Source organism: Quercus lobata, unplaced genomic scaffold (assembly GCF_001633185.2).
Source record: "Quercus lobata isolate SW786 unplaced genomic scaffold, ValleyOak3.0 Primary Assembly Scq3eQI_2020, whole genome shotgun sequence".
NCBI classification, from domain to species: domain Eukaryota; kingdom Viridiplantae; phylum Streptophyta; class Magnoliopsida; order Fagales; family Fagaceae; genus Quercus; species Quercus lobata.
Window position 1 is genome coordinate 1 of NW_022154886.1, and position 27,785 is coordinate 27,785.

The 27,785-nt window shown below is 32.4% G+C and overlaps 1 protein-coding gene and 3 pseudogenes across 1 annotated transcript; all 4 read right to left on the reverse strand.

Moving 5' to 3' along the window:
• Nucleotides 1-1,824: 1,824 nt before the first annotated feature.
• Nucleotides 1,825-2,339, reverse strand: LOC115973551 (annotated as a pseudogene).
• Nucleotides 2,340-7,295: 4,956 nt separating this feature from the next.
• LOC115973550 lies at nt 7,296-8,850 on the reverse strand (annotated as a pseudogene).
• Nucleotides 8,851-8,942: 92 nt separating this feature from the next.
• Nucleotides 8,943-9,848, reverse strand: LOC115973548 (annotated as a pseudogene).
• A 9,230-nt stretch (nt 9,849-19,078) lies between these two features.
• LOC115973549 (L-ascorbate oxidase homolog) lies at nt 19,079-23,327 on the reverse strand. Its single transcript, XM_031093816.1, has 8 exons — nt 22,793-23,327; nt 22,604-22,713; nt 21,603-21,873; nt 21,281-21,383; nt 20,847-21,192; nt 20,142-20,507; nt 19,857-19,935; nt 19,079-19,644 (listed from the first exon to the last, which is right to left on the reverse strand). The coding sequence occupies exons 1-8, from the start codon at nt 22,928-22,930 to the stop codon at nt 19,432-19,434; spliced, it is 1,626 nt and encodes a 541-aa protein (XP_030949676.1). The 5' UTR covers nt 22,931-23,327; the 3' UTR covers nt 19,079-19,431.
• Nucleotides 23,328-27,785: the final 4,458 nt, after the last annotated feature.

Sequence of the window (27,785 nt, forward strand, 5' to 3'; positions counted from 1 at the left end):
ATCCAGAAAAGAGATAAAAATCATAGGCTAAGGATGAAAACACGTCTAGGTACAAGGACCAGATCAAAAAAACCTAAAAAGAGAGTCCAAAACACACCTGAACACGGAAGAACGTTCGGCATCCAAGAGCACCATTCGGCACTTTTGGAGTGCTGAACGGCACTTTGAAAGGGCCGAATTGTCCCCTTTTGGGCTTTGGCCCAACTCCTTTCAAGTGACAATAAGGTACACCATTTTCGACTTTTTCACGGAAGGATGCATCCAGATTCGCATTCTAATCGTCTGTGCCTATTTTTTAGAGTTTCCCACCTCTATAAATAGAGACTGGATCTCATAATTCAAGGGACCTTTTTTACACTTTGAGCAGCATACATTTTTAGTCTCTCAAATTGCTCATCTTTGCTGATCCTCTCTCTGATATTTGCTACTAAAATTAGGGTTTTTAGGTTTCAAATATAATTGAATAAATTTCTTTGAACCCTAAAACATCCTCTCAAGAACAAGAAGTACTCCATGCAAGGGGTTGTTTTCAATCACCTTATTCTTTTTCTTTATGCTTCTTGTTTATGATGATGCATTCTTTTTGTTATCCATAACATGAATTGTTAATTGTTGTTTGGTTTAAAACATGATCTTGATTTTTTATATAGTTGTTATGATTTCTTTCTTAATTTTAATTATCTGTATATAACCAATTCTTTTTCTTAAAATCAAAAAATAAATCTGCATCTTTTTTAGATGTAGATCAAAATTTTTCTTAATCAAAAAACGGATCTACATCTTTCTTAGATGTAGATTTGAATTTTCTTCAAAATAAATGGATCTGCATCTTCCTTAGAAACAGATCTGAATCTTTCTTAATCAAAAACTGATTTGTATTTTTCTTAGCTACAAATCTGATTTTTTAAAACATATGCAAATTTTGAAACAAAGAAAAAGATTATGCATGATAGTGTTTATGGTTGTTTGTTTTATTTTAATTCGTGTAGCATAAGTTTATGTTATGAATGAAATCCTCACCATAAAAAAATAAAATAAAAAATTCCATATTTTTGAACATATAAAAACAGATCTGATTTTCCTGTCATCAAAAAATCATTTTTTTTTTTCATCACAAAACAGATCTGACCTTTTACAAATCAAAAACCATTTTTTTCTAAAAGTTCTTAAAAAAAAAATTGAATTTTTTAACAAACCAAAAGATTTTGTTTTAATTAAATATATAAAAAAAAAAGATTTGAATTTTCTCCCCAAAAACCACTTTTTTTACACAATAAAAACAAATCTCATTGTTTTTTACAAACTGAAATCAATTTTTTTTTACTTACAACAACAGATCTGAATTTTTTAATAAAAAAGAGAATACATTCATAAATAAATTTGTGTAAGTTAATTTACTTCACATGTTCAACTTATCATTCATAGCATGCATAAAAAGGGTACATAGGTCATAAGAGTCTAGAAAACCAGACTCTGTCTGGGCGAAATGGATGCCTAACATCTTCCCATTCTATAACCTAGCTTCCGAATTTAGGTCTTTGGATAAGTAGATCTAAGCCTTGTCTTTTCTTTTATTTTGGGTAAAATGTAACTAGGACAAAAAGGCATTTAATTATTTGGTAGTTTGTAATTAGGACCCAAAGCCATGTAATTTTTAAATTTTCAATTATGTAATTTTGTATACAATCAATAAGATGAAATGATTCAGCTGTGTAAAGTTTATTTAGTTTTTCTTATTTTTTGTATAAAAAATAAGTGGCGATTCCACACCACTTATCCAAAAAGAGAGATGCCCTAAAAAGCACTCCAAAAATCTCTCTTTTTTTAGAGGCCCAATTTTCCCGATCTCTCACACCCACCAAGACCGCCTCCAATTCCAAAGCCTTTACCATGCCCTGAACCACCACCAAGTCCACCATCTCCACCTCCTCCTCCTCCTGCTCCAATTCCACCACCAATGGCTCCTCAGCTCCACCACCTACACTTGCCCTAGCTCCAAAACCTCCTACTTGACTTGATCCACCTCCTACACCACCTCCTCCACCACCACCAAAGCCACCTCCACCACCTCCAACACCACCACCACCACCAACACCACCACCACCAACACCACCCCCACCTCCAATGCCACCATCTCTACCTTCATCTAAACCACCTTCACCTCCACAACCACCCCACCTGCCACCACATCTTCGGCAGCCTCCAAATTGACAATCGTCATCATCATGGAATCTAGTTTTGTCAAGTTTGTCATCTCCAAGAGTACTCATTGCACTCAAATGGAGGACAATGCATGGGACAAGAAGACTAAAAGAAAGCCATTTCGAAGAAACAACCATTGCTAGATCTTTGATATTGCGCTTTTATAGTTAACTTTTCTCTGTATACATCTTTTGCATGAAAGCTCTCCTTATATAGCTAGGCTTCATGCACCCACTAGTGACTAGTCATACCCAATAATTCTACGCTAACCCACTATACAGTCATTAATGGATGCATGTAATGTGACGCGTTGGAACCGTTGGGAGATTGGCGGGAACAATGAATATGAAAATGGAAGTCAAAGAAGAAGACTCAACAAGTTGTATACTTGTATGTAATGTAGGACTTGGCTAAAGTCGATTCTGACCCTGCAATTCGTTATTAAGTTCTCTATCATTAATTCTTGTTAGCAAGAGGAAGCAAGTAGCCTTGTACGTGATTGGAGTACCAATTTTACCTGTTACAATTCATGAGTTTTTAATTATTAGATTATAGGTGAAAATTTACAGCAACCTCTACATTAAGGGTCATTGTTATGTAGTTTTTATTTTTTCTATATTGTAATTGAGAAAACAAAGTAATTTTTCATTTTTAGATGGTGACAAATTAAAATCCATGTTATTTTTATTTTGGTTAATTTGATCTTGAACAATGACACAAATTTCATTTTCATTCAATAAAGAAGTTCATGATTTTTTTTAAAAAAAATTTCTCTTTTAATTAAATTATGTGTTAGAAATAATTAAGTAATTAAATGATTAAATTTATCATATTTCAATAACTTAAATTTTTGAAACAATCATTAATTTAACATTAAGTAACATCTCTGTTTGTAAAATATTCAATCTAGGAGCTAAATATGACATTGTTGGTTAACAACCTTAAAAGACACCCCTCAAAAAAAAAAAAAAAAAAAAAAAAAAAAAAAAAAACCCTTAAAAGACTCGATTGTCCGGCCATTTTTGGTACGTGGTTCTCCCAATCCTATGCGACTTGTGTGAGAGCATTCTTCAAAACTTAGCAATTTGGCCGAGATTTTGGTACCTGGGTGATATGTGACGTGTGAGGGGGTTCTTTGAAACTTGGCCACTTTGGCCATTATTATGGTATCTGGTTGCTATATATGTTACATATGCGAGTGTTAAACGTGACCTAAAATTATGCTTCTAATTGAAATTCGCAAGGTAATTTCCAAACTCTTTGGATGACCAGGCATACAGCACAGGATGCGTTTGCATCCAAGTCTAGAAAGTTCGAGAGCCATGAAAAATAGCCAAAAACTGCTATCGCGTTAGGCCCGCCAAACATGACTATATTTCAACCACTCTTAGAGCAGAGTACTTCATAACTTTTAACCTAACTCTTATAATCGACTCGAACTAAGGGAACACTTGACCTCAAGAACCATAACGTAACTCTAGAAAATAATAAAGGTTCTAATACTTTAAGAAATCCAACCTAAATATCTTAGAGAGTTTTCTTATTGCCCGAACAATTAAAAAAAGTAATGATTTTTTTTTTTTAATGGTGGCTAGGACCTAGAGAGGATTTTATAGAGAGAAATAGGATTTTGGGGAAAGATCTTAGAGCATCACCAGCAACCTCTCCAAATTTTGCCTGTTTGGAGAGTGAACCGTGCATTTTACCTTTTGCCTACTTACTTTTTCAAATACATTTTTCAACAAATTTTCTATTCCATTCTCTATCTCATTTAAATATTATTTCTTCATTCATTCATTATTATTTTTTTATCATCATTTATTCTTCCTATATTCATTCCCAACAATTATATTTTTCAACAAAAAGTGTTATATTTACAATATTTTTCGTAATACTTTCACAAGAATCACATCAAAATCTTATGTGGAAAGTTGTTACTAGTTTTAATTTGAACCCACTGCTAAAATTATTTTTTTTACTCACCAATATTAACTAATAACAATCTATTACTTAAAATTTATTGTGAAAATATTATGGTAGCATATCTCAATTAAAATTTTTTATTTTTTATATTATTTTTCCTTTCTTTCAATTCATTCTCATCCATTAGTTTTCATTTCATTTTTTCTTTTTCTTTTTTCTTGTTTTTATCCTCCACACACTTGTCCAGCCTATCTCTATCCCCCCCCCCCACCCCTTCTTTTATTTTCTTTTTCTCCCTCACATTCAAGAACACTCCGAACTCTCTCTTTCATTCTCTAACTCTCTCTCTCTCTCTCTTTTATTTATTTTTTATTTTTTTTATTTCTACTTGACTCTAGAACACTCTCTAGCATGATCTTTTGACTTCTATTTTCTTTCCTTTTCAGCTCACTTCACACACACACAGCCGACATGGCCTTCGTCTATCTTTTTTTTTTTTTTTTTTCTTCCTTCTTTTCTTGTTCTGATTCACTTTGTTGTTACAATGGAGCTTGATAGGCTTTCATGCTCTTGATCTGTTGTTTTTGTTTTGATTTTTGATTTGTTGTTCTAATTAAATTTGTATTTTTCCCTGTTCTTGATTTGTTGTTTCTATTCTGATTTTAGATTGTGTTTGTGTTTTGATTGTGTTACCGTTTGAGAGAGAGACAGATGAATAAAGAAGAGAGGAGGAAACAGAAAGAATTTTTTTTTTTATTCAGTCGGGTATATTTTTAAGATAAAATATTCTTTAGACATGTTACAGTGATTGCTACAGTGCTCTCAATACCTGGAGACCTACTATAGAAAATCTATAAAAAAAAAAAAAAAAAATTGGAGATGCCGAGTCTGTTGGAGGGATTTTTTAAGGTGAACAGTGGCTTTTCTCTCTAAAATTTGGAGATGCCGACTCTGCTGGTGATGCTCTTAGAGCATCTCCAGCAGGCTCTTCAAATTTTGGTACTATTTGGAGTGTGAACAGTTCATTTTATATTTTGCCTACCTACTTTTTCATATACACTTTCCAACAGATTCTCTATCATTTTCTCTATCCCATTTAAATATTACTTATTTATTCTTTCTTTAATATTTCTTTTTCAATCTTCTTTCATTCATCTAATTTTAATGAGAAATTTTAGTGAGAAGTGCTACGTTTTTAATATTTTACAATATTTTCACAATAAATCATATGTGGTAAGTTATTACTTATTTTAATTTGAACACATCACTTAAATATTTTTTTTTCAATCAGTATTAAATAGTAACAACCCACTACTTAAGATTTATTATGAAAATATTGTAGTGACATTTCTTAATTTTAATTTCTTATTCTTTATTTTATTTTTCCCATATCTTTTTTTTTTCATCCACATGTTTCTTTTCTTTTCTTTTTTCCTCTTTTTTTCTCCTCCACACCTTTCCCTTATCTCTATCTTCACTTTTCTTTTTTCTTTTGTTCTCTGGCACTTCGTCTGAGCTCTCTTCACTTTACTTTTTTTTTCTTTTCATCTCTTCGTCTACTCCACTAGAGCTCTCTTCACTTTTCTTTTTTCTTTTTTCTTTTCTTCTCTTCATCTACTCTAGAGCATTCAAGAAGCTCTCTCTTTCTTTCTCTCTCTCACACAAACAAATTCTCTCTCATACACACGTAGATCACCGATAGAGAAGTGGAGATCGTCGATTTTGTGCTTCACCGTTGTTTTCTGATGAGAAGCAAAGAGAGAGTTTTTTTCTAAAGAGAAGCAAGAGAGAGACGGAGTGAAGAAGAAAGAGAAAGGAAGGAAAGAGAAAAAAATATTTTTTTTTAATTCAACCAGTATTATTTTAAGGGGAAATATTCTTTGCATAAGCTATAGTAGCTCTCCAGGCCTGGAGAGCTACTGTAGCAAATCTAAAAAAAAAAAATTTAGAGATAGAGAGGTTGTTGGAGGGCTTTTTTGGTGTGTTTACTCTCCAAATTAGGCTTTAGAGAGCTTATTGGAGATGCTCTTAGGCGAGCAAAATCATCCCTATCCTAATCCGACTAAAGCGATTAGGGTTCTAGATTGAATGCAATCAAATCATTTATAGAAATAGGAAATGTTTGTTGCATACTATTTAGTGCACGCAGTACACACGCTCCCCAAGTCGAAATTGTTACTCAAAGTCACAAGTTTTCTTGTTTTTTTAGGAGTGTGTGTATTATATGTGCAAGTTAATTTATGTGTGTAATAGACACTCTCCTATGAAAATAAATGAGGGAAAGTAGATGTACACCTCCTCATGTAGGTGTAAGATTGCATTAGAGGGGCATACAACAATCTAGAATAGAAATCAAGAAAACATGAAAAATAGGCTTGACTTGATTACAAATCTAGGTTGTGGTGACTGGAGAGATTAATTCTCATGTTTGATTATCACTGAGACCTTTCCTCGCCAATTAGGTCACGATCTTATAGATAACGATCAATATAAAATGGGGTTTTATAGTTGGGCATTCAAACCAAATACCCATCATTATTTGTCGTTGCATGGCTGATCTTTATGACAACCTGGAATGTTATGTAAAGCCGAAAAAGTGAATCTAAAAATAATTTTAATTACTGCATGCACCTTTCAAAACCGATGTATAAATTTTAAAATACAAAAAAAAAAAAAAAAAAAAAAACTTTTTTGAGAAATAAATAAAAAAATAACTTTAACACATTTATATATATTTGTTATAAATTGACATTATTCATATTCTTTTCAAGTTAGGTTTTTTTTTTTTTTTTTTTTTTTTTTATAGAAGGTTTTCATGTTAGTTTATATTTTATAAGTACTTTTCTTCTCTAAAAAAAAAAAATTTATAAGTACTTTATAGGAAAGTTTATATAATTTATCCAAATGAAAAATGTAATCCAAAACATGCCCTTCAAGTCTATTTTAGTTATTTCCCTTCTTGCGGAGGATGCAATATTTCACCGACTACTCCTAACGTTATTAACAATTGATAAATACCAGACGTGCATGTTGAAAGAATGAATTATGTACAAGTACTTCTCAATGGTGCATGAAGCTTTCAATTCCTGCCTGAAATATCTATCCTATTATGGAAAATAAGATTCAATTTTGAGAAACACAAGAACACTGGTCAATCTAACACTCAATGATTATATTCAACATGGATCGTAACTTTTGTCACAACTTGCTCGTACAAGAACTCTAGTCAATCTAACACTCTCAATGGCTATATATATTCAACATGGATCATAACTTTTGTCATAACTTACTCATGTGGTAAATTGTAAGTGGTGGAGTAAAAGTGGTGGGTTTATGTGAGTATACAACTCTACCATTCATAACTTACCACATAAGCAAATTGTGAAAAAAGTTATGACAAAAGTTGTGGTACTAGTATTACTTTGTTGAACATATATGATTATTTTAATGGTGGCCCCAGATATTAGTTGATCGTTGTTGTGAATCTTTTCAAATGAGATTGGAAATGACATTATTTTGTCCTTGCCATACACACCAGGACAAGCAGATGCAGCCTCTAATGGTGCATCCTTTGGTCCTTGGAAGTAGCCATTTCCAAATGGGTTTGTAGTTGTACCAGCTAAGAGGCTAGCCAGGTTGATGACCATACCATCCAGACCCACATTATTGTTGGGGGCAACCAAGGGTGGGCTCTGGGGTCCATAGATGGGCTGGTGGAATGGCCACTGGGCATTGAGTCTCCGAACTGCCAACCCAAATGTAAGCAAATTTGTTGCTTTTGCCTTGAACAGATGCACCTGTTAGAGATCCATGGCTTCCACACTTGCTCATACAAAAACCTTCAACTATACCACGTCATCTGATGTCAGAACTACGTTGATGGCATTTGCTTGGGCATCTTTTGATGCTAACTGTTCTATTTGCTGATTTGAGAGTGGAGGGCTTCTTTGAGTTGCTGAGTTGGTAGTATTTATTAGTGGTTTTCCACCAGGTTGCAACAGAGGGTTGGGCTTTTGTGGGTTTGGAAGTAGAAAGGGAGGCAATGAAATCTGAGATAATAGCTCTTTGAGAGGGCTTGAATTTGCCATACCGGATGAGATTAATGGAGATTAATAGTTGAATTTGCCATACCATATGCTTTCCAACTATCATAGTTTTTACATCATTTGAAGGAAAAATCATCTTTTGAATAAATTTTGCAATTATAAAATAAAGGTGTCACTAGAAATAAATTTTGACGTATAACAATATCAGTCTTGGAAATCCTGATGGTAATCATTAACGTAAAGTTACAATGGGCTTCTTTCAAATTTATGAGAAAGATGATGATGGACTTAATGTGAAATACAAAAGATCCAATTTCATTTTTGGACAGCAGATAGAGCACCAGAAGAATTTAGGGACTAAGATTGTTTTTTCTTTTATTGTGGGATATATCTTACATGAATATTTACATGCTGCATAAATTTCCTTACTGTGTTGTATTTGTAAGACTTGTAATTGAAGACTAACGAGACCAATTAGACACTGAATATTGGTATTTGTAAAGAAAAAAAAGGGGGAAATTTATAATATTATGACATTTCTCATTTCACAGATGAAGGTTTTACTGTGTAGTTACAACTTACAACCAACCAATTAACTAGGAGTATATCATTAAAGAAAATGAGAAATTAAGGGTCCTTTTGGTATATATGTTTAAACAACAGTTTTCATTATTTAAACACCACAACACATATTTTCATAACACTTTTTCATCTACATGTATTTCCACAATACTTAAATAACATTATTAGAAATCTCTTACTAAACAAGCCCTAACATGCATAATCTGCAGTACAAGATATGTAGGCTTTCCCACAGAAAGATATTTCATAGTTTAAGCTACTATTAATAATAAAACGATTTTAATGCAAGGATAGAAGCTTCACAAATAAGTTGACCCTCTTTTAAGTTCTAACGTCCACCACCACCACCTATGCCTCCACCACCACCACCTCCAACAACCCCACCTACACCAAACCCACCACCATGACCTGACCTGACCCTCCACCTATGCCTCCACCACCACCCCCTCCAGCTCCTCCTCCACCTCCAACACCCCCACCAGCTCCACCTCCTACACCAACACCTACACCAAACCCACCCTCATGGCCTGATCCTCCACCAATACCTCCACCTCCACCTCCACCACCACCTCCTCCTCCTGCACCCCCACCAATACCACCACCTACGCCACCTCCAACTCCAAAGCCTCCACCATGCTCTGAACCACCACCAAGTCCACCACCTCCACCTCCTCCTGCTCCTCCCCCACCACCGCCTCCAATGCCTCCTCCAGCTCCACCACCTACACCTCCCCCAGCTCCAAAACCTCCTCCTTGACCTGACCCACCTCGAACACCACTTCCTCCTCCACCAGCACCACCTCCTACACCCCCTCCAGCACCACCACCAACACCACCCCCAACTCCAAAGCCTCCACCATGACCTCCTCCACCTCCAATGCCACCACCTCTACCTCCACCAAAACCACCTCCCCCACCAATTCCTCCACCACATCTCCGTCGGCCTCCAAATCGACAATCATCATCATCATGGAATCTAGTTTTGTCAAGCTTGTCATCTCCAAGAGTACTCAGTGCACTCAAATGGAGGACAATGCATAGGACAAGAAGACTCAAAGAGAGCCATTTCGAACAGACACCCGTTGCTAGCTCTTTTTAATATAGTTAACTTTGCTGTACATCTTTTGCATGAATGAAGACCCTCCTTATATAGTAAGCTTCACCCACTTGCCATAGCCCTTATCTGTAACTATAAGCTACTCCACCAACTAAACAGTCATTAATGGATGCATGATACTGTGAGTCTGTGACGCGTTGGAACCGTTGGGTGATTGGCGCAAACATTGATTATGAAAATGGATCAAGTTAAAGAAGAAAACTTGAAGTCGAACAAACAAGCTGTATGTTGGACTTGGAGATAATGTCAATTCTAACCCTGCAATTCGTTAGGTTCTCGTGTCATTAATTCTTCTTAGCACGAGGAAAGCATGTACGTAGTACTCAAATGAAGTGCCAATATATACTTCCGGCTTAAATTCATTAGTTTTTAATGATTTGATTAGTGAAGAAAATTTCAAGCAACCTGCTCCATCATAAGCATCATTGATCAATGAATGCACCAATTTAAAAAGGTTGTTTCAATTAAAAGTTGAAAATGGTGAGGGAGAGAGCTTGGAAAGTAAGAGTGTAATGGCAAAAAAGTTGTTAGATTATTAAATATATTTTTATGTCTTTGGTCCAAACTCCAAATTAAATTTTTTCCGCTCAACATAAAGTTACACTTTGGTCCTTATAAATTTCAAATGCTATATCCATATTATTAAAAAATTACTCACGTGATAAATCGAGTATGGTATGGAATATGGATGGTCTAGAATAATTTTAATGGCAAAATAAAAGCATAAAATTGAGATAATTTTCAATGACTAAATTGTTAGTTTTTAAATATAGAGGATGAAAATCGAATCAATCTAATTTCAAAGATAAAACAAAACCCATACGTGTATTTTAGAATTCGATTGTGTTCATCAAAAAAATAGAATTCGATTGTAAATTTAAAATAAATGCCGAACTGATCAAGTGATTGGACTCCAGTGTTTCATTGACATTGAAAAAAAGTATTGGAGTCTTTAACTGGGGATATCACATGTAATAGGTATTGTACTGTGAGTAAAGTCTAGTCCCACAACAATTTTCACTATAATTTGCCTATATAACAAGTTATAAGTAGTGGAAATAAAATAATGGGTCTATGTAAATTCATGGTTTCACTATTCACGAGTCACCATATAAAAAAGTAGTATCAAAGTTATAGAATTAGTTATGATACCAGAATTACTCATCGTACGGTATCAAATATCTCTACGTTCTCTATGGCTATGCCTTTACATTATAGAAGCTAGTCAAGTCTACCGACACTTCAAATCTTGCTGAGTCTTATCTATTGAAAATATTGCAATTATAAATTTTCAATTATTATAAAAAGTTTCTTTCTCTCGTTCCTAACTACTGAGAAAAAATCTTTTTAAAAGTTTAGTGACAATTTAAAAAAAAAAAAAATAGGAATGAGAAATAAAATTCATATTAAATTTAGTAACAAAAAAAATATTTTAGCGAAAAATATTTGAAGTTAGGATGTTGAGCGGGATGAGAAAGTTATGAACTTCAATATTCAAATATAAACATGACATAAAATGTTAAAACTTAAAAGTTATGTTGGTAATTATAATGAAAATAAAATTTTCAATTAGATCGACACAAGATTAGATTGAGATTCTGAAATTTTACTTTGTTTAAAGCAGTGGCAGGTCCAGGATTTTTTTTTTTTTTTTTTTTAGGAGGGTTAATAAAAAGATGAATCTTGGTTAAGAGATAAATATCGTGTTTTATGAGGTTTCTTTATTACAAATATGTTCATAGTACTAGCAAAAAAATAAAAGATAAACTATTAGTTCATTTGACATATTATTGATTCATAATACAATGAACATACTAATTATTGTTGTTAAGATGAAATCTTGAAGATCATCTATTGTTTATAAATACAATAAACATATTAATTATTGTTATTAAGTGAACTTTAATTATTATTGCTTAAAATTCTTTTATCTGTTAGTTTGTCTTTACATTTTTCAATTCTTTTATTTAACAATTGATCAACTCAACTTCGACAGCTATTGTTCTTTGTAATTGTATTAAGTGTGTGTTTGGATCTTAATTATAAATCAACTTATTACTTTTTCTTTTTTCCTACTATTTTGTGGATTTCATTTTTTTTTAGAGAATTTCACTTATAGCGTCTGTTCTTAATGATAGCTCTTTATCATCAGACTAAGACACCAAATTGATTTTTTAGTGTAAGTGAGGATTGAACCTCATATCTCTTATTCAACCGTCAGAGACTTTACTAGTTGAATTGAACAGAACCCACTTGTGGATCTCATGTGAGTCTTTACTTAGTTTATACTTTTAGCAAAAAATTAGATTAGTTGTTCTCAAATGAACACTAAGAAATTTTTTGTTGTGTTAACATCTACTTTTATCTTCACTCAATCACTCTCGACCTGTCCCACGCCCTTAGTCTCCACTCAACAAATAACTAATTAAAAGCACATTTAGATTTAGTAAATAATTTTTATTTTCAAAGTTCTAGATCAAATTGGTTTGTTGTTGGAACTTTTTTTTTTTTTTTTAACCTTAACCCTTCCCCCTCTTACTAAGACTATAGAATGTTCTTGTAAATTATAGCCAATACTAGGTATATAAGCAGTAATTTCAAATCAAGAGGTTAAGCATGCTCTAGTTTGTTTAAAAATGCCAAGATATTGATAAGAGGATTATATTGAAGGTTGTTTTAGTTGTGATTAAAAAAAATTAAGGTTAGAGTGTTCAAATTTTTATTCTGGGGGTCAAAGAAAAATAAAAATAAAAATATTATATATATATTTACCAAGTTAGGGGGTTCATTTGAACCCTCGGGCTATGGCTGGCGCTACCATTGGTTTAAAGAGATTCAAGCCTTTTATTATTGACAAGTCCATTAACCAATGCAACTGATATTTTCTTTGACCCATCTCCTCCAAGATACAATAAACTAACGATTTGATCATATGGCTATAGCACACTCAATAAGAGTAGTTCAACCCAAAACTCCAAGAGAAGGAATATATATATTTTTAGCCCAAAATCTCTCAAGTGTTTGAATATAGTGTGTGTATAAAATGTTGTGGATAAAGATGCAACATAGGACACATGTCAGCTTCATAAGGTGCCACCCAACCCAATTTGGTTGATTCCTCCAAGCTAGTTTGCAAGCAAATTTTGTCCGAATGTTGCTCATATGCTATGATTGGTGTTAATAGGTGTATCTAAGACTATAGAATGTTCTTGTAAATTATGGCCAATACTAGGTATAAGCAGTGATTTCAAATCCAGAGGTTAAGCATGCTTTGGTTTGTTTAAAAATACCAAGATATTGATAAGATGATTATATTGAAGGTTATTTTAGTTGTGATTAAAAAAAATTAAGGTTAGAGCGTCTAAATTTTTATTCTAGGGGTCAAAGCAAAATAAAAATAAAAATATTATATATATATATATATTTATTTATTTATTTATTTATTTACCAAGTTAGAGGGTTCATTTGAACCCTCAGGCTATGGCTGGCACTGCTATTGGTTTAAAGAGATTCAAGCCTTTTATTATTGACAAGTCCATTAACCAATGCAACTGATATTTTCTTTGACTCATCTCCTCCAAGATACGATAAACTAACAATTTGATCATATGGCTATATCACACTCAACAATAGTAGTTCAACCCAAAACTCCAAGGGAAGGAATATATATATTTTTAGCCCAAAATCTCTCAAGTGTTTGAATATAGTGTGTGTATAAAATGTTATGGATAAAGATGCAACATAGGACACATGTCAGCTTCATATGGTGCCACCCAACCCAATTTGGAGGATTCCTCCAAGCTGGTTTGCAAGCAAATTGTGTCCGAATGTTGCTCATATGCTATGATTGGTGTTGATAGGTGTATTTATAGGCCTCAAAACTCATTAATTCGTCTTATGACTCGAAACAACTTAGCATTAGTAGTTTAGCTGAAAGCTCCTGCAAGGATAGCTCATATCTCCTCCCAAAAAAAAAAAATAATAATAAGGAAAAAAGAAAAAGAAAAAAGAAATAAGGTTAGCTCATTAAGTCTTAAGTGTTAAGTGTTTAAATATTATGTGTGTATGAAATGTTGTTAATGTGCTATGACTGATGCTCATGGGTGTGTTTATAGGAACATTGGCCCTCTCAATCCTATCAAATTGGTAAACTCACACCACTTACACTAGTACTCGCATGCCACAGATGACAAAGGAAAAACCCTCTCCTTCTTTATTTTACCTCTTCACTCTTGGTCACAATGTATGACTTTATATAGCACCCAAAACTATCTCTAGTCTACGACAAATAAATTAGCTTTGTAGTTTAATTGATTGACATTTTTTGATATTTCTAATAGAAACATTTAAGATTCAAATCCCTCCTCCCTTAACTATTGAATTATTCACACAAACAAAACTTCACTTGGAATCAGTGAATTTACTGAGAAATCAGTCTTACCCATTTTGATCAACTATTATAATAGGAATACAAATTTTTTATGACTTTATCCTACTTTAGGTTCTACTTTCTCCTCCACCAATTACGATGCATTATTTTTTACTTTCCTTATATTATAACCAAAGTAAAAATAATAATAATCTATATATATATATAAAACCGAAACTTTTCAAGCTTCCACAATTTTCCACATCATCGCCATTTAAAAAAATTAAAAAATTATTTTTATTTTCCAATCCACGTCATCATTTTTTTTTAAATCATCAGCATTATTAAAAAAAAAAAAAAAAAAAAACCCAAATTTTTGTTCTCCTTCCCCAAACCCTAAACCTCTTCTTACACACCGCCTCTCTGTTCTCTATTTCTCTCCCTCATCTCTCTTCTCTACCCTTTCAACCTCTGATTTGTTTTTGTTCATGGCAAAACATACAACTCTACAGTAAAGGGCAATTTTCCTTTGGGATGTGTTACTCCATAGAATTGATTTCTATTTTTCATTTATAACTGCAAAATGTTCTCCATTATCGACTGTGTGAGAGAGGAAGTCATATACTGAGATTTACTTTAGACTATTGGTCAACTGTGAAGTCTTTTTATTTCCCTTTTTCCAATCCTTCCAAAATCAGATTTTTTGCACTGTGAAGTCGTTTGCTCCTTTTGTTATTATTATTATTTTTTTGTTTCTCTTAAAAATATAGATCATAATGGTGTCATGTCCACCAGGAGGTTCTTTGACTTATTTAACATGGTTTTTTTAACATATGTTCTACTGTGTTTGTCAGGCTGAAGAGCTTGCCGCTGGACGAGATGGTGAGCCTATATAAGTGAACGTTTTGTCTGCTTTGCTTTTCTAAATTCTTATTGTTTTTCCTTCCTTTGTGTTCATTGCAGATGGGAGATCAGAGTAATAATTAGCCCAATTACGTTCTTTTCTTTTCTTTTTTTTTTTGTTGAATCACTGCTATTATCTAAATTAATTCTTTGCTTCTTGCATATTTCATTAACAGGTCAATCACGTAGCCACTGAATCATCATCACCAACATTGATCGTTCGTGCTAATTTTTCTATTATATACTATCCTTTGTGTAAGTTCCCCGATAAAACCCTAAACCTCTTTTTACACACCGCTAAAATTATTGAACAAAGAGGAATTCAATAATTTTGGTGTTTCTCAAGAACTCCTTGGTAAGATCACCTTGAATCCTCAATCTTCCTTATCTTCTTCCTTTTTTGTTGCTGTTGTCCTAATCTATTTGCTTATAATTAATTTGTGGTTTTTGTTTCCATAGTTTTTGAACATTCTTGAATTAGGACGAAATCAAGATGACTTTGAGGCTAAAGGATTGATTTGGGGTTTTTATTAGTTTTGGGATTTTGGGGTTCCTAATTAGGGTTTGCTGCAATTATAGATTTCAATTGCTAATATGTTTCCTCTTTGTTCTTTTTTGTTTTTCCCAGGGGAACACCATAGAAGATCAAATTCTACCTATGCTTTGTCTCTTTGTGTTTTGAGGTTTTAATTTAATTTAGGATTTCATCCCGAACCTGTTCTCTTTATTTATTTGTTAGTAGGAGTGAAATTGTGGTTTTTGGGTCCAGTTTAGCACTTTGGTTTACTAATTTGTGTTTTTTTAATTCAAAACTTCTGAATAAGGTTTTAAATATATTTTGGGTTCTATTTGTTGTTATCCATATAATTGTAGACAAGCTATGAGTCTTCCATGTTTGAAAGACTTAATCTTCATCAAAATATATGAACACTAACAAAAATATTTTTAATTTTGCATTTTGTAGGATTTAGTTTTCTGTATTTTGGTTGGTTGGTTTTGATTTAATTTATTGGGTATCAAACCTGTGAAGAATTTTGGAGAGCAAGCTTGATCAGCTTTGTGGAGGCTCTTTGTGTTCTAAACCTGCTTGTATGTTAGTAAGAGCAAAGTAGATGGTGAGGTCTTGGGTTCAAGATCCAGCCAATGTATGTGTATCTTACTTATAAAAAAAATGTAGGTTAGCTCAGTCTTTAGGCTTATCATAGCAATTTCTGTTGTAATTTGTACAATATCAGCTCTGTTCCATTTCAATTCCTTTTATACATTGTATAGTTTCTTCTTATAGTGTTATAGTTTTTTCAATGATATGATTGTGATTTAAAATGGTATGGAGAGCTGCAAAGATATGTTTGATCTAAATTCCAAAAGGAGCAGCCAGGAGCAGCTATGCTAATTGTTACTCCCTATAAGATGCATTTAGATTTTATTTATTTTGCCACTTCCCTTATTGTTATATCACTGAATTATCCTCTAGACTTATTATATTTGTAAATGCTCTTGATGAATATTTTTCATATTAGGGAAGTTATTAATTATCTCTAATTTGTTTTAATTGGAACTCTTACAATACAAATATGTAAGTACATATATGTAATTGCAGGTACAGAGCTACAACCATGCTTAGCATGCCATCAACCTCATTGAAATTTATGTTGCATAAAGGATATAAGAAAGTTGTGTTGTTTTCACCTTGCAATGGCAAAGACAAGATTTAGCAAAATAAGTACAGCATCCAAAGTTTTATTCAGCAAAAATATAATCAGGATGAGATTTTGATTGGTTTCTCATGTCAGGTAATTCTCCCAATTCTTTTCAAATTTTTTTTCCTAAATTATATCCGTTTGTCTCTCTATTTGTTTGTAAACTCCACCATTGAATCTCTGTACATCCCTATTTTTTCCTCTCTTTTTTCCATATGGATTTTTCTTTTATTTCCTTTGGTTCCCTATTGCTTGATTATTTTTCATGTTTTTTTTTTTGTTTGATGGGTTTCCTTTGGTTTTAGAGGATTGCAAGGAACACAACCTAGAAGGTTTTAATTCTTCTACTATTCCGTTTTGTTCCTTTTTCTACTATTAAAAAAAAACAGAACAAAGTTCTTCATTGTTCTATGGTTCATCATTTTAAGTTGTACTATGTTTTTTTTTTTTTTAATTTAATTTTTTTAATGAAAAAGTTGTACTATGTTGATAAAACAAAGTTTAGAAATTTAGTACTATGTTTTTTTTCTTTTTTGGTTATGGTTTTTTTCCCTAGCCTGTGTTTATATTAAACATGTTGATGAAAGGGTGATTATTTACATTTAAAGCTTTTTTTTTAATAATGAGAATCACAAAGACATCTAAAACTGAAAAAGAAAGTTTAAACTCCTAGAGTTTAATTTATAGATTGCTTAAGTTGAACTTTATGCCCTAAGACTTTGGGGTTACACATCAATTTTTTCATCTTTGTTGAAAATTTGAGTTTGATCATATTTTGTTCCTGAACCTATTACTGTTTTAGAATCCAAATTTTGGATTGGAATCATGCTTTTCTATATTACTTGCAATTAATTTTTTAACTCAAATTTGTAGTTGGATTGTCATATCTTTTGCCTCACAGAATGTTAAATGTTGTAGGTGGTTTCTTTTACCCAAATTTGTGTTGTGGACTTTTATTATTGCCCATAATCCATCCTATGATCCTTGCTTGACACTTGAGGTTAGAAGAAAAGGAGAGAGCCCCCTTTTTAAATTTTTTTTTATTTTATTCCATAGCTATTTTCAACCAGACAAGACTTGGTTTTTGGGCATTAATTGTAAGGCCATGAAAGTTCTTAAATTGAAGGATTTACATTGGCAACTGCTTATTCTTAACTTAAATTTGTTAAGATTCTCATCCCTTTTTTAGTCAATTTGTATTTTCCTTATATTTTCCCCCATTTTGCTCTTGCTTTAACATTCTGTACTATTATGGGTTAAAAAAAAATTATAATATGCTTTGAGCCATAATATGCTTTGAGCCAATTATTATAAAAATTATCCCGTGCATCGCACGGGTTAGCGACTAGTAATAATAATAAACAAACAAACAAACAAATAATAATAATATCACAATCAATAAAGTATAAAATAAAACATAAAAAGTAAGACATGAGATTTTTATTCTTTACGGACAAATGGTGGCAATTCATATTGATAAGTGATGTTTGTGTAATATTGATGCAAGGGTATTAGAATACATAACTCAACCCTAACTTAGATTCATTTAATAATCGTGTCAAAATCACACAATCCTAACCCAACCTATTTATTAAGTGGGTTGACACAACACAATCCATTTAAACTATTTTAGAGGACAATTTAAGAAAAATAAAGCAAAAAGATTTTTTTTTTTTTCTTTCTTTATTTAGGGCAAAAAGGTTAAGGACTTTAGAGTTGCAATGAACTAACCATTGAAATTCTTTAATTAGTCAATTATATTGATGATTTGATTTTATGTTAGATTAAAATATCATTTATTTATATAAATCGAATCATTTTGAGTTAATTGCGGATTAAGCAAATCAACATAGACTCAATCCATTTATTAATCATGTTAAAACATGACAACTTGCTTTTAACACAAATCCATTTACACTAAACAGTAACCCACAAAGAAAAATGCAGTACTGTATTTATGGACCATATATATACAAAAATTACACTTTGTGTAACTTCGTAGTGTAACTTAAACCCATCTTTCTTTTATATATATATATATATATATATATATGAATAACAGGGAAAAAAAAATCCAATTATGAATGCTCTGAATACCCAAATTGAAGTTTTTTTTTTTTTTTTTTTTTTTTTTTGCTGTAATCATGCTCATTCACGTACAACCCACGTATCCATGATCCAGCACAATACAACAGGGTTTGACTTGCCAATTTAAAAGAATGGAGCACTCCAGCAGTAGACTGAAAAAATCATATTAAGCTATATTCGCCAGCATCATACAAAATGGTAATTGGAAAAAGAGCGAGTTAAAGGAGTACACTTGTGCTAAATCAACTCCCCACCCCCCAAAAAAAATAATAATAATAATAAAAAAAAAGGGAAAAGAAAAAAATTACATACATATTAACTCTGATGACTTTAATTTGGATAACACATCTAAGAAACAAACTAACGCAAAAGAATAACACCGGTGAAAAGGGCTCGAGTCAAGCCCTAACTACATCTTCAGCAGGGATATCCTCTCCTAGTTCACATCCAATACATTGGCAAACACTCATGACAGTTCTTCAACAATACAATTACGCCAGTTTACTGAGGGCGTGTACTATGGCCTAGTGCCCGTCCACATAGAAGAGCATTCGTTGGAATCGGATATTCATCTCTCCATGAATTTGCTGGGGAATAGACACGGAGATAGAATTGCTGGCCTAAATACTGGCGAGCCCAGTTCTCAGACCTTACATTCCACATTCCCACATTGTCCAAAGGCATGTAAATTGCAGTCCATGAGTTGGGATACACCTGTGATATGAACAAACATAGAAATGGAATTTCTTAATTACATACTTTCTATTGCTATGAGATGATATATATTTGAGTCTCATATGTTAGATTCCCAGAGCAAATCAATTACTAAAATGCAAGTAAAAGGAACAGAAGAGAAATTTCATTTTGAGAGGAAGCCATAAACCAAATGAACTCAGTAGCAATTTTCCTGAAAATGGCAAACCTACCTGAACAGTGCTACGAGAAATTGTGTCTCTTAAATTGTAACTCAGTCGGTTTGCAGATGACCACTGCCCTCCATCCATCCTGCACATCTCAAATTGATCATATCTTCAGAAATCTACAATATTGCTGTTGTACTAGCAGAAATAATAGGAAATAGAAAAATCCACATCTAAGTTTGCACTTTGCAACTTGCATACTTTTAACATCTCATATAATGGATGCGTGTGTGTTTGTGTGAGAGAGAGAGAGAGGGAATTTAGTGTAAAAACTGAGCAAGATAAACTTACCCCACAACAAAAAAGCTATGGCCATCTATGTGCCATGATTGCACAGTGTCTTCAGCATTCTCAAATACAATTTCAACATAACCTCTGAAATCAGCAGCCATGACAGAAGTCTGGAGATAACCACCTCCACCAGTGGGACCGTCTGAAACGCTTCCAAGGGAAAATATCCCTGAGATCTTGAAGTAGTCAGCAAGCTTAAGTGGCGTATCAGCTGGGATGAAAGAGACACCATTGACAGCATATCTCTGCTTGCCATTGATAATTGGAGCAGAGTTTGCGAGTCTTATTGTGCGTGTGGTGTTGATCATTCCATAATGGTAAGAACCTTGAGGATTAGGTCGTGGCCCACTTGCTGTGAGATTCCGTCTGGTATAATACATGACATAAAATAAGTAAGCTACCATCTAGCTATTACCGAAAGTTCAGGAAATAATATAGCATGTAATTGACCAACAAAACCACATCAATACCATGCCATTTGACTAGGGGTGTACCCTTTGAGCTATAAGTTGAAACAGATCAGTTTGTTGATTTACATAGATCGTCTATTTGGAACATGCATAAGATCAGTTCCAATATTTCAATGAATTAACACCAGTTCAGTGATTTATAACATAAAAAGTGATGGCTCAATTTTTCATCCTATACAGCACTAGCACATATACAATCAGCTCCCAGATAGAATACAATAGTAAAGGTAGGTACCTGACAGATCGGGCTTGTTCAAGAGACCAATCAATCTGAGTTGTTGGCCCACCAGGGGGAGGGCCAGAAACACTCCCTGCAGAGTTACTGTAATGAAGAATGGAGGTTGTTGTGAGCACTTGGGAAGTAAAACGCGTTGACACAACAATGTAGTATTCTTGTGCTGGTTGATCAGCTGTAACTAATACAGAGTAGGATTGACCCAAATGGATGTCAAGGGAATCATAAGTGTTTTGGAGCGAGTGGGTTCCTTCCACCTCTACCAATAACATTTTGTGCCCCTGGATTCTGAAATTAATCGAGGTTGTAAGCCCCACATTTGATATCCGGAACCTGTAAGTTTTACCTGGCCAACAAGTTGGATAAAAATTCTATAAATACCATAGCCATGTGCATAATAATTTCCAGCATTCCTGCTTATCACAATAAATTACCTTGATCAACATTGAATGTGTACCCATTTGAACCACGACCATTGATAAGAAGCCCATCAGGGAAGGGAAGATCACTCCCACCGTCTAAAATTGCTTTCAAATCCTGCAACATTCAATATAAGCTTATAAATTTTTTTGGTAAGTAAAATGAAGGGATTAGTTAGAACTCAATATAGACTTATGAATAAACACATATAACATGCTTCATATTCGCCCAGGTATTTATCAATCACTATTAGCCATCCTATCTTTAAATTTTTGCAAGATTAATACGCATTGCATAATAAGGTACTTACGATTTATTCTAATCAAACTAACTTACAGTGTGATTTTGCTTGTACCAATCGCCAGCCAATATGGTATAATCTCCTGCAGGAGGTGGGAAAGGTACAGGAATGACTGAGCGGCTAGCAATTTGAAATCCACCATACCCTCCTGCAGCCTTGTGTATGCCAAGGGAAGGGAAGTAGAAATAGCTACCAATCTGATCCTTGACTTGGAGAACATAAGTGAAGTTCTTCCCAGGTGGGATGGGGCAGTTTGTACCATAGACTCCATCCTGCCAAGAGTTCCTTCTCTGCTGTATACCATTCCTAAACAAGAATCAAGTCCCTTAAGTGGCCTATTTACCCAATCATGATTCTTTTAAGATGATTAATCTGAGATTTAATTCTTTTACAATGCATAAACAACAATATATGCATAATCTTGTAGGCCTTGTTTTAACAAAGGCTATTAAATTAAATCTGAAGCAGATAGACAAAGTGGGCTTCTGATGTTAATTTTTGCAATAAACATCATAGACCAGGCCTAAACCTATTTCTATATGCCCTGTAGTAAGAAAAATCTTCAGGCTTATTTTATGCCTGCAATTCAACAGAAACGGACAAGACCTACCATTTACCTCCTCCAATATACAGTAATCAAGTGTTTTAAAAATTAAATCCATCAACAATGACTATATGTTCTAGAATATATTGTTAAAATTGCACAAATACACGTGGATCCCACAATAGATTTACATGGATCTCACTTGGGAGATATATAATAAGCCTCATGGAATTTAGAAAATATTATAACAGTAGATCTATCAGGGTAAGCCTCATGTACTTAAATGACATTGGTTTTGCACTTCAGATAAGCAAGCTAGGAGATTGCTGAATGTATCCGTAAAATGGGTTCGCAGATAATGGACAGGAAAATACTAATGCTATAAAAAAGAAAAAGACAAGAAATTTAAATTTAGCACAAAGAACAAATCCACAATAATACAGACACACACACAAGAAAGTGGAGGGAAAAAAGAAAAGAAAAGGCACTAACCAAGAGAGAAGAAATGGCTCGTCCAAGCTATTGAAGACACTAATAATCAAGTTATCATTGGTGACAGAGTCAATTTGAGGCCCTGGAAATTGCCCATTAATCAATATGCCCTGTCACGTTATCAAAAACACATACTTCAGTAACCATTTCAAACTCTTTGAGAGAATAGAAATGAGTAAAGGAAGGTACCTGTTGTTTCACTCCAAGAGGGTAGATATCACCATAGGTGACATTCCAGTTAAAGAACCTGTAAGGGTCTTCACCACTTGCACAGGCCACTAGCAAGAACACCAATATCAGCGAACAAAAACTCTTACACTCTCCCATCTCTCACTCTCTCTAAAACCAAATGGGGTTCTTGATAAGAATGAAGAAATGGGACTGAAATGCACTAGGATGAGAAAACTTCAACAAAGAGATAACCAAATCTTTCTTTCTTTATTTCTTTCTTTACGTAAAGCTCCTACTTTCTCTCTCTCTCCAGTCTCTGTCTTCTTTTTCCTTTTTCTTTTGAGAGCTTTTTATCTCTTACAATGTCGGTGGTAAGAAAGAGCAAAAGGATTCTCAGAAGTGTTTAGATCTTCTTCTTGATGGGGTTTTATCATTTAATGTCTACTTTCGTTTGTATATAGCAGCGAAAACTAATAAATGGTGTGTGGGCATAGTATGAGCTGTACTCGTTGCAGGTTGTACAGTATCTATTAAACAAAGTAAGAAACCGAGTGTCCTCTGTTTCCAAGTTCCAACCCCCATGTCGAAACCGCGTTCCTGGGTATTAGTGATGTGGGAATGGGAGTGAGAGACAGTTTGAAAAATTGTATTTGAATGATTGATGCTGACTTTTTCTGACGTCGCTGGATTAAACTGTATATAATATGTATATATATATATACATATATTTTTTTTTCTGAACATGTAATAATTTAATTTTTATACATTTTTTAATTTTAAATGTATAGAAAAATGCCAAAAAATACTAGTTACTTACTCTTATAAAACTAATTTATTTAGTTTGTCAGAATATTAATAAATTTATTTATCCAAAAAAATGAATTTGACGGGGAAAAGATTTTAGCACCATCATAATTCATAACCAATTAAAAAAATTATTTGTAAGTCGCACGTGCTAAAGTTATTTTGGTGCAAACCTGTGAGCATTGGGGGCAAACTTTCTAGGATAGGGAAGGGAACATGATAAGAAAGAAAATCTCAAAAAATCTGATATTAGCTAATTTATCTCTTTCTCATAACAATTCTAAAAACCTTTTTAGATATGCTATAAGTTTCTTTAAAAATTTTATCTTCTCTCCGTGTATATATGTTAAAAATGCTTAATATTCTAAAAAAAAAAATCATAATAATTCTAGAATAAGAATTAAAAATCAATTTCTCATAATTGTCAATGTTATATGATTCGCGATAAGTATCAAGTATCATAAAAGTGTATTAAATGATCATGAATGATACAATACACAAGTGCATATTGTATAAATCGTATCGTATTGTAAAATTATACATGATGTATGATACATAAACATGAGTCAAAATGAGTTTTATTATTAAAATTTGTGTTTTTATTTGAGTCCAACTAGTTATTAGGCTCGTTTTTAACACAAAAATTATTGGGTTACTTATTTGAGCCTAATAAAATAATATGTCCATGTGCTTTTTCTTTTCTCCTACAAAATTTGAACTACACAATTTGACACTTCACATTTGTTTATTTGCAAATTTCTTTTCTATACTGTGAATAAAGTATTAAATGACAAAATAAATATTTTTTAAAATTTTTCTATTATTTTTATAAGTCTAACAATCTATGATACCAAGGAAAAATTATTAAAATAAAAGAAAAATAAGAGATAGTAGATGCATGATGTCAAAAATTTCAATGAATAAATAATTTTGCAAGATGAACATGATAACATTGACTTAGATGGAGTTGATCACACAAGCTAATGAATATGATAAAAACAAAAACTATTATTTTGGCTAATATGTCATGTTTTATTACTTTTGAATTCAATCAATTTGAATGTGTATGTTATAAATAGGGGTGGCAAAATTTGACACTACCCGTGAACTCGACACTATTAATCCATTTTTAAACAGGTCATGAGTTAAGGCTAAACGAGCTCGGGTCATATTCATGTTGACACAGCTAACTTGTTTAATAAACGGGTCAAGTTCATGTTCAGCATGCGAACCCATCTGACCCGTTTAACTTATAAATTTATTAGTTATTTTGATATTATTACTTAATTTATAGTTGTAATTATATTTTGCTTTAGATATATGAGAATTGATAAAATTTATATAGGTTAGGTATAACCTATCAATCAAATAGATTATTAAATGAGTCATTTGTATTAACCTTTACACGACTTGTTAATTAAATGAGTTAAACATGACAGGTCAGGTCAACCTGTTTAATAAACAGGTTGTGTTCAGGTTGAAGATTCTTGACATGTTTATTAAACAGGTCAAGCTCAGATCAACCAATATAGCCGAATACACATGGCTCAACACGACATGAACTCGACCCGTGAACACAAATTGCCACCCCTAAATATACATTAATTTGATTTATTAAGTTATCTTTATTGAATATTATTACATAAGTAATGATTAAATTAGTCATTAGTTGAATATATTTCGAATTTATAATGAACATATATTTTACATGTATAATTTTTTTTAAAAAGTTTTATTAGGTGTTTGTACATCTTATGATACATGATATATAAAAATAAAAAATCGATTCACAATACAATTCATGTTTTAACAACTATGTTCTTTCCTATTTTGAAACTACATTTACTCCCTATCTTTTGGGAGAATGGTTCATTCCCTATTTCATTTTTTGTAATTGTTTTTTGTGGTTTGGTAAATGTGATAAAAAAGAAGAAGTGTTTGTTTGAAAAGTGAGAGAAATAATATAAATAAATAAAAAATAATATTTAAAAGAAATAAGGTTTAGAGTAAAAAATATGATGTTGGTGAAAATGAAAAACGATTAACTAAAATAGAAAAACTATATTTTTATCCAAATGAGTTGCCTCTAGGTTGCCCCCTATGGTCATTTAGCTTTGATACCAAATGTTAGGAACTTATAGGTAGAACTCACTTTCGAAAACCAATTTGCAAGGGGAGGATGTACAAGAGCTTATAAATACATGGTCAAGTTTACACTTAATCCATGTGAGACGTTATGATCGTAACAATTTACATGCTAGATAATATCTTGTTGATACAAAATGGCCAAAATCTAAAGCGTTGGATTATTATTATAATTTTTAAAATTTAATTATTTATTATTTTTTTAAATGAAAAGATACAATCACTTTTTTATGAAAATTTGTTGAGCTTTTAGAGCGAAACGAATTTCTTTCAGTTTTTGGGTTTGTGAGATTCGATGAGTTTGCTTGATTTTGGTTAATGGGTTGGTTTCTATGGGGAGAAATTTGTCTTCTTCTTTATTATTGTAATTATGTGAAGATTCCCATTTTCTTCTTCTTGGGTCTTTGTTATTATTTAGAGCTGAAATTGAATTTGTATAAATATTTTGTTTAACTTGACCATTCACTTGAATGAAGTTTACAAATAATTTCACTTACTCTATCAATCGGCAATGAATTTCGACAACATTCATCTAACGTACTCAGGTCGAGTGATAGATTGATCCTCAACCTATACCTAACCAATCCATGGACACCATACTAATCTCAACTTTTATTAAAGGATTGAAAATTTTGGGCAAAAGTGAAGAAATATGGAGTTTATTGGCCTACATAGTTGACCATGAGAAGCATCATGGATTTTAGCAGAGTATAAGCTTTGCCCCAATATTAAAGAGTAATGTAATATCCTAAATTATCATGAACCTTGTCTGAGATCGGCAGACATTTTTTTATTGATTTGTTGTCCTATGCTCTTTTCAACTTTTGAATAAATGTTGGATTCAAAGCCGGACAAAGAAAACGGTGTCATGTGCATCAATAATGAGTAACAAATCTTAATGGCCAAGGAAGACTTTGGCTCCAAACCTTATGAAAAAGCAAGTTAAATCCACCATCACCATGCAAGCCAGTGTTCAAAACATATTTATTTGATTATTCCTGACATACACTTTTTCTTCTCTTTCCCCTTTTTTTCTTTGATTAGAAAATATTACGCAGCAGCAACACAGATAATCTAAAGTCTAAACAATGAGACACATATGTCGGTGTAATGAGTTTGGTTTAATTAATAGCACCCAAGCATCCTATATCTTTTGCTAAGTACTAAATTGAAAAGGAGGGGTAGATAAGATTAAGTAAATGCATTGCAAAAGAAGTACTATAATCTCAAAGTAATTAGCCACTTAATATAAAGTTCATCTAATTATCTTCTTAACAATGTTAGACAACAAAAGATTCAACAACTGAACAACAATCTTGGTGTAAAAAATTTGAAATTGATTATGAATCATGTCAAAGATAGGTCATATCATTAATGAGACACATGATTAAAGACAAGCTTATTTTTCTTTTCAAAAATGTGTATTATAACTCATAATTGAACATTTATTTTTTGTTATTACATTCATTATATATATACAAACAAAGTTTGGCTATGGATTAGTTTGTAGTCAATTACTACGACTCTATTCAATATCTTTTTTATTGAATATAAATTATAACAAATCCACCATTAAATTACATTTTTTTTTTCTTATATTCTCCATTCTTGCAATCTTTTCAGAAAATCAAAGATTAATAGTTATATAATCAATCACATGTTTAAAATTTTAAGTTTTTGTACTCTAAAATTATGTATAAAAAATAATTTTATGGATTGAAATGTAAATAAATTCAAGTATTAGCTATACAATCAAGTTTGTAACTAAAATTTACGTTTTTTTTTTTAAAATTTAAATTAAAAAAAAATTTATTACCTGTACCAATATGCAGATTGCAAAGTATATCAATGGAGGGAAAAGTTCTAGCTCATTAAGAGTCCGTTTGAGAATAATTTATTTAGCTGAAATTGAAAACTTTTGCTGAAAGTACTATAGATAAATCTAAAAAATAACTGAAATAGTACAGTAGTACTTATGAATAGTGCTAAAAAATATAATGAGATTTATGAATAATACTAAAAATAAACTTTAAAAAAAAAAAAGCTAACTCTTTAAAGCATT

Coding starts and splice junctions, on each gene's coding strand:
- LOC115973549 (XM_031093816.1), bottom strand. CDS start 22,930: ATGGGAGAGTGTAAGAGTTTTTGTTCGCTGATATTGGTGTTCTTGCTA. Junction 22,714..22,792: donor CTCTTGGAGTGAAACAACAG/GTACCTTCCTTT, acceptor ATAACGTGACAG/GGCATATTGATTAATGGGCA. Junction 19,936..20,141: donor CATAGCTTTTTTGTTGTGGG/GTAAGTTTATCT, acceptor TGAGATGTGCAG/GATGGATGGAGGGCAGTGGT.